This window comes from Lupinus angustifolius, chromosome LG17 (assembly GCF_001865875.1).
Source record: "Lupinus angustifolius cultivar Tanjil chromosome LG17, LupAngTanjil_v1.0, whole genome shotgun sequence".
NCBI lineage: Eukaryota > Viridiplantae > Streptophyta > Magnoliopsida > Fabales > Fabaceae > Lupinus > Lupinus angustifolius.
Genome location: NC_032025.1, coordinates 16,686,389 through 16,692,388, shown reverse-complemented (window position 1 = coordinate 16,692,388; position 6,000 = coordinate 16,686,389). Strand labels below are relative to the sequence as shown.

General features: G+C 33.1%; 1 protein-coding gene across 2 annotated transcripts; it reads right to left on the bottom strand.

The window, feature by feature from the left end:
• LOC109331786 (granule-bound starch synthase 1, chloroplastic/amyloplastic-like) lies at positions 1,900-5,938 on the bottom strand. 2 transcript variants are annotated; one of them, XM_019566498.1, is made up of 14 exons: positions 5,801-5,938; positions 4,895-5,262; positions 4,713-4,793; positions 4,519-4,617; positions 4,352-4,441; positions 4,042-4,105; positions 3,856-3,956; positions 3,627-3,736; positions 3,301-3,544; positions 2,959-3,135; positions 2,670-2,861; positions 2,486-2,572; positions 2,259-2,387; positions 1,900-2,022 (listed from the first exon to the last, which is right to left on the bottom strand). In XM_019566498.1, the coding sequence occupies exons 2-14, from the start codon at positions 5,246-5,248 to the stop codon at positions 1,906-1,908; spliced, it is 1,845 nt and encodes a 614-aa protein (XP_019422043.1). In that variant the 5' UTR covers positions 5,249-5,262; positions 5,801-5,938; the 3' UTR covers positions 1,900-1,905. The 2 variants fall into 2 exon arrangements, with proteins under 2 accessions (XP_019422043.1, XP_019422044.1); XM_019566499.1 differs by having other exon boundaries at positions 4,895-5,278; positions 5,801-5,847.

Here is a 6,000-nt window from a genome sequence, read left to right as displayed (position 1 = left end):
TGTTATAAAATATTGGGTTGGATGTGATACCAGCACACATGTTTGCTTCATATTTGCTTGAGTTGAGACCCAATCATGCAATATAATCAAGAAGTTTTATTATTTGAACATTAAATTTTTTATATCTTATTTTATATTATACATATGTATCCCTATTTTCCCTCTTTCTTCTTCTTTTAATACGTTTTCTTAAATTAGGAAGATAAAAATTAACTATAAAGAGAAATTTTGTATGTCTAAATTTAGAAGTCACAGCTTATTTTTCCAGCATAGCATGAGTGTCATATCTACCCTTCTATTAAAACATCTATACAAATCTTGAAAACATGCACACAGTGGCGGATCTCTTTAGCACACGGGGCAACTGCTACCCCTGAATTTAAAAAACAAATTAATATATTTATTGGTAAATTGTTTTAATATATTTACTTTACATAATTTATTAAAATATTTATTTTACTCAATAAGTGTTTAAATTAAAATCCAATTTATCAATTTGGACAACACACATGATTCACAAATAATTCAATTATTCTATTTACGTTGTAATACAAAATCATACAATATTATAGGCATATAGCAATTGTAAAAAAAAATTATCATTGCACCTTTGAGAGTGTGTTTTTTAATGTATTTTTATTACCAAAAAATTTGTTAAATAATTCTCCTCATCACTCATGAATTCATGTAGTGTTTATAAGTTATTTTCAACATTACTTTCTTGATGTAATATTCTTATTTTTTCAATTGATAATTTAAAATTGCAATATCATTACTCTATATTGTAGTGCACTTATAGACATTAATGGTATATTCTGAATTTTTGTTATACTATATACTGATTCAATCATTAATCAATATGAATTTCTTAATAGTAATGTGGCGATTTATATGGAAAAATAAAATAACTGAAACTTTTACATATGATTAAGTAATCGACGAATTTAAGTCTTTAAAAGTCCAAAAAATGACATTATAAATGAATGTATATTTTTCTTTAACATCTTCGGTTGTAAACTAACGTTTAAAAGTCCAAAAAATGACATTATAAATGAATGTATATTTTTCTTTAACATCTTCGGTTGTAAACTAACGTTATTTATAATTAATCAAGATGAATTTATTATTGGCAATGTGGCTATTTATATAGAAATATGAAATAACTAAAACTTTTACACATGATTCAATAATCGATGAGTTTAAATCTTTAAAAGTCAGAAAAGTGACATTTAAATGAATGTATATTTTTCTTTAACATCTTTAGTTGTAAATTATGTTATTTAGAATTAAGAGCAAATATTTATTTCAGTTCCTCATATTTTTCGATCTTACCGGTCCAGTTCTTCAAAAATTGAGAAACCCAAAATAGTCTCCAAATTTCAAATGTGAGTTAAATTAGTCAATTTTAGGGTCAAATTAGTCTGTATTTGTTGTAAAATATGCTAAAAATGATAAATTTGACATATATTTGAAATTTTCATGACGATTTTGAATTCTTAATTTTCTAAGGGACTAAACTAGCAAGGTCGAAAAACATTGAGCAACTGAAATAAATATTTACTCTAGAAATAATATGTTCTTTTGAAACTTTGAAACAATTATATATATATTTATTTTTTATTGTTAATCAAATAATTTTAATCATAAATTATAATTAAATATTATTGTCCTCTCTAAACACTTTAGAGCAAGATTAGTCCTGCACATATTATACAGCCACCCATCACTCTTTTACTATGATGGACTACCCTTATCTCTCCATGTCTCCTTTTTTGGGATAAAAGGAAAGTTTCTCTCTTTTCATTCACATAAAATGGAAGTAGAATTAAAACATAATGAAAAGTGTTATGCTGGAAACTTCACCAGATTCAGTGTAGCTGAAACTTCCCTCACATTTTGTTATTATTATGGAGTTGCCACATTTTCCTTTGCCTGTGGAGCAATTTCTTCACCATCAATTCCAGCTTCACTGCCAGGAACTCCCAACCTTAGCAGTACTTCCTCCCACTTCTTAGCAGGGCCCTATTCGTAAAACAAAATTCAGTTACTCTGGTTATGGTTCTCTCATTTAGTATACGTAACGTGTGATGGGTTCAGTTTACGACATAGCACCTACCAGGATCAATATTAAAAAGTATTTCTAATATTGTAAAAAGTAACGAACCGGATATCATGCACCAGAATCGGTACCACGAACCATGTAATTATGACCCTATCAATGTTTTATGCTATACTACGTAGTGTTTGCTATCACTCACCTTCCATGAAAGATCTTGAGCCATGCAATTCTTGATTATTTCTGTAAAAGCTGGAGTTCCATGAACTGCAAGAGCCCTTTTGACTGTCTTAGCCAAAGCATCCACATCAGCAGGATCCACAGTTTCACACTATAGCAAAATATTACAAAGTAAAATTAATGGTTAGTGCATAGTACTTAAGCTACTATGTACACACTTGCAGATTAAGAAATGATGGCGGATATTACTTCAACATTAAAGGCACCCATCTGAAATCCTGTGAAACCTTCTTTAACTGTGTCAACTAGTCCACCAGTAGAGGCAACAAGAGGTACCTAGTAGTGAAGAAAAGTGTAAGGCTAATGATCAAGTGAAATCTAATGGCAATAAAATTTTTAAGGAAAGAAGGATTGTGCAAAGAAGAAAGTATACGGTTCCATAGCGCATAGCTTGTAACTGAATGAGACCACAAGGCTCAAATCTGCTAGGAATCAATATAAAATCAGCTCCGGCAATTATCATATGTGCTAGGGGAACATTGAATTTTGCCACTCCTCTGGCCTTGTCCGGGTACGATACTTCAAGCTGCTGAAGCTGCTTTTCCATTTGTTTTTTTCCTGTTCCCTAAGACAATACAAATAACAGCTTTAAATTAGATTTATTGCTCCTTTATTGAATATGTTCTAGGGGAGTGAATGTATGTTCCCTTTTATATACTCACAAGGGATACTATCTGAACATTCTCCTTGATAAATTGGGGAATGGCTTCTACAAGAATATCAGAACCTTTTTGCTCTTCAAGCCTACCAATGAAACCAATGAGTGGAATTTTTTTGTCTACCGGCAATCCAACTTCGGCTTGGAGGGCTTCTTTCAAAAGAGCCTTTCCTTCCAATACCTAAGTATAGGAGGTTGTTAAAAACATTTCTTGTTATACAAAGAAAATAGAAAGTAGGTGAGTGATAGAGATAAGTGCATAATGTGTCAAAATTTTGGTGTAACTCTTTTCTTATAAGCCATTACTAAATTTAGAGACAATTTAATTCTTGAAAATGATTCTTACAGTTGCAGCAGTGTATTTGACAGTTATGTATTTGTCAGTTGATGGATTCCACTCTTGAACATCCATGCCATTCACAATTCCAATAATACCAGTTTTGCGAAGAATGTTGTCCAACTCCACCCCTTTATCTGGGCCTGACACTAGTTCTTGAGCATAGTATGGACTGACAGTTAACACTAGGTGTGATTCTACAATTCCGGCTTTCATCCAATTGATTTTCCTTCCAATCACCGGTTTAACATGCCTGCAAAGTTAGAACAATGTTAAGTAGTTAAAATTTGTAATTGTCTATGTTGGTCACAACTCCCAAGTGATGAAAAACATACCCATCAATGAAGTCAAAGGAACTTTTAAATTGGTCTGGGAGATTTAGAAGTGAAAAGTCAGCGAATGGAAATCTGCCTTGATAAGCAATGTTGTGGATACAAAATACAACCTGACAATAGCAGCAACCGAAAAGAAATTATGAAGAGCTTGTGAGTTGATTATGAATGCCAAATTTGGTAAATAACTAACAGTACTGTAGTCCTAAAATCCGATGTGTTTTAGACCTACTCGAGCATTCTTAAAGATGCCCAATGGTTGGTACATATTTTTCAAGTAGCAGGGGAGAAGAGCAGTGTGCCAATCATTGGCAATGAAAATAACATCTTCGCCTGCATAACAAAAATTAAGACATCATGCTTACAAGATCTTATGATGTTAGCTTCGAAGAGTTTCATTTGTGACATTGGTCCTTACCATATGGTCCTGAGAAATATTTACTTCCCTTAAGATTCAGAACCCTTGGTGCGAGCAAAGCTGCCTGCAAGATTAATTCAAAGAGAAATATGACCAACTGAGATTAATGGAAGGCCTACTGAGTTAAGAAATATGACCTCAGATGTATATACAGACATATTAGGTGGTGATATGTTATTACAAAGATCATATATTACTTAATCCATCGTATAATTTGAATACAGGTAGCATTGCTGCACTCACTCAGAAATATCTGAGGCAAATATCTGAACCTAAAACTTGTGCAACCACAAGGATAAGGATATATAACCTGACAGAACAGGCTGAAACGTAATTGATTATCTTCGTAATCATCTCCAGCAGAAGGTCCATAAAGTTTGGTTCCACTTTTCCCCCACACCTGGAAGTTCTGTCATTAGTAAGTTTCTGAAAGCAAAATACTAAATTCATAGCGGAAAAATAAAGAAACATTCCAACCTTTTCAAGAAATATGGGATGATCCACAAAGACACGATCAACTCCTCTTTTGTAGCAATGGAAGAAGCCAACCTTTTCTGTTCTATTTCCTACTTTTACCTGAAATAAGCAAATTATGTAAAATGGACTTAAATATACAAGCTCATATTTGTGAAAACTACCTATATGAAGATGAAAATCTCATAGATATATACCTCAACTATAACACTTGTATCCCATGCATCTTTGTACTGATCATAACGCGGAGAGATTGTCATAACTCGATGCCCATTACCCTAGAAAGGATTAATTAGAAGGAGTCTTGCTCTCACTGAACCCGAAATATCGCAATTAGTATAATTTAAGAGAAAACATAGAACAATAACATTAATCTTACTGCCAAAGCTGGTGGCAAACCTCCAAGAACATCTCCTAACCCTCCAGTTTTGCTCCATGGACCAACCTCAGTTCCTACAAATATCAAATTCATGCCACATGTGATGATACCTGTAGGCCTAGCATTCTTGTTTTGAAGTCCTTTCTTCCTAGCTTGTGCTGCATTAACTGTTTTTAAGATTCTGTTTAGGAGCTTATCCACTGAGTTCAAAATCGTAAGTCCATTATGAGTATTTGTCTGCTTTAGAGATCTAAGTCCCATTGATGCAGCTTTTGATTCATATGAGATAGTTGGTGCATGGTGCAGTTGAGAACTTCTGGAGACTAAGTTGCACGAAGCAGTAACCATTGCCATCTTTGATACTTATTCTGGATAAGAAAGATTGTAGGCAACAATAGGAAATAAATTATTATCAAACACAATCAAGCAATACTAGCTAGCCCTTCTATGCATTTTTCTAAAAACTAAAGCCTTCCAACATTTAACTTCTTTGATTCTGAATGAAATTACTGTGTGTGTGACACACCAGACATGACATACGACCACCTGGCCCAGGAATGTACTAAGTGTGCTACTCTCTAAGGTTAAATATTCTCTTCAGTATTTTATTCCTTCTAAAGGGAGTCTCTAGCGACTCGACCCTATGACCTTAGCGGAAATAAAATATTGCAAAGGTATTTAATCTTAGAAGGTGATATACACTCAGTATATTCATTGGACTAGAGGGTTGCGTATCATGACTGTCCTGTTATAATGTGCTACTATATTTGTACTAAGGTATTATGAGTTCAAATTTTATAAAAATGGAATGAACATTACTCATTAGTAGCAGTTAGATGAGCAAGACTAAACTCAGATTAAAGAAGAAAAACAGTTAAAAACTTAAAATTTGGAAATGGAACTAACCAGCCAGTGAAGCTGAGAGAGTTTGAGAGAGTTTGAGAGAGATGTTGTTAAAGTGTGTTGACTCTTTAAGTTGAACTGAGCCACAATAAAAAACCACAAGGTCAAGGATTAAAAAGCAAGAATTGATATTCTATATTTTCTACTGTTGCTTCTAAATGTTGTAAGTGTGCAACAGCCTTTACCCTCCACGTGGCAACCAT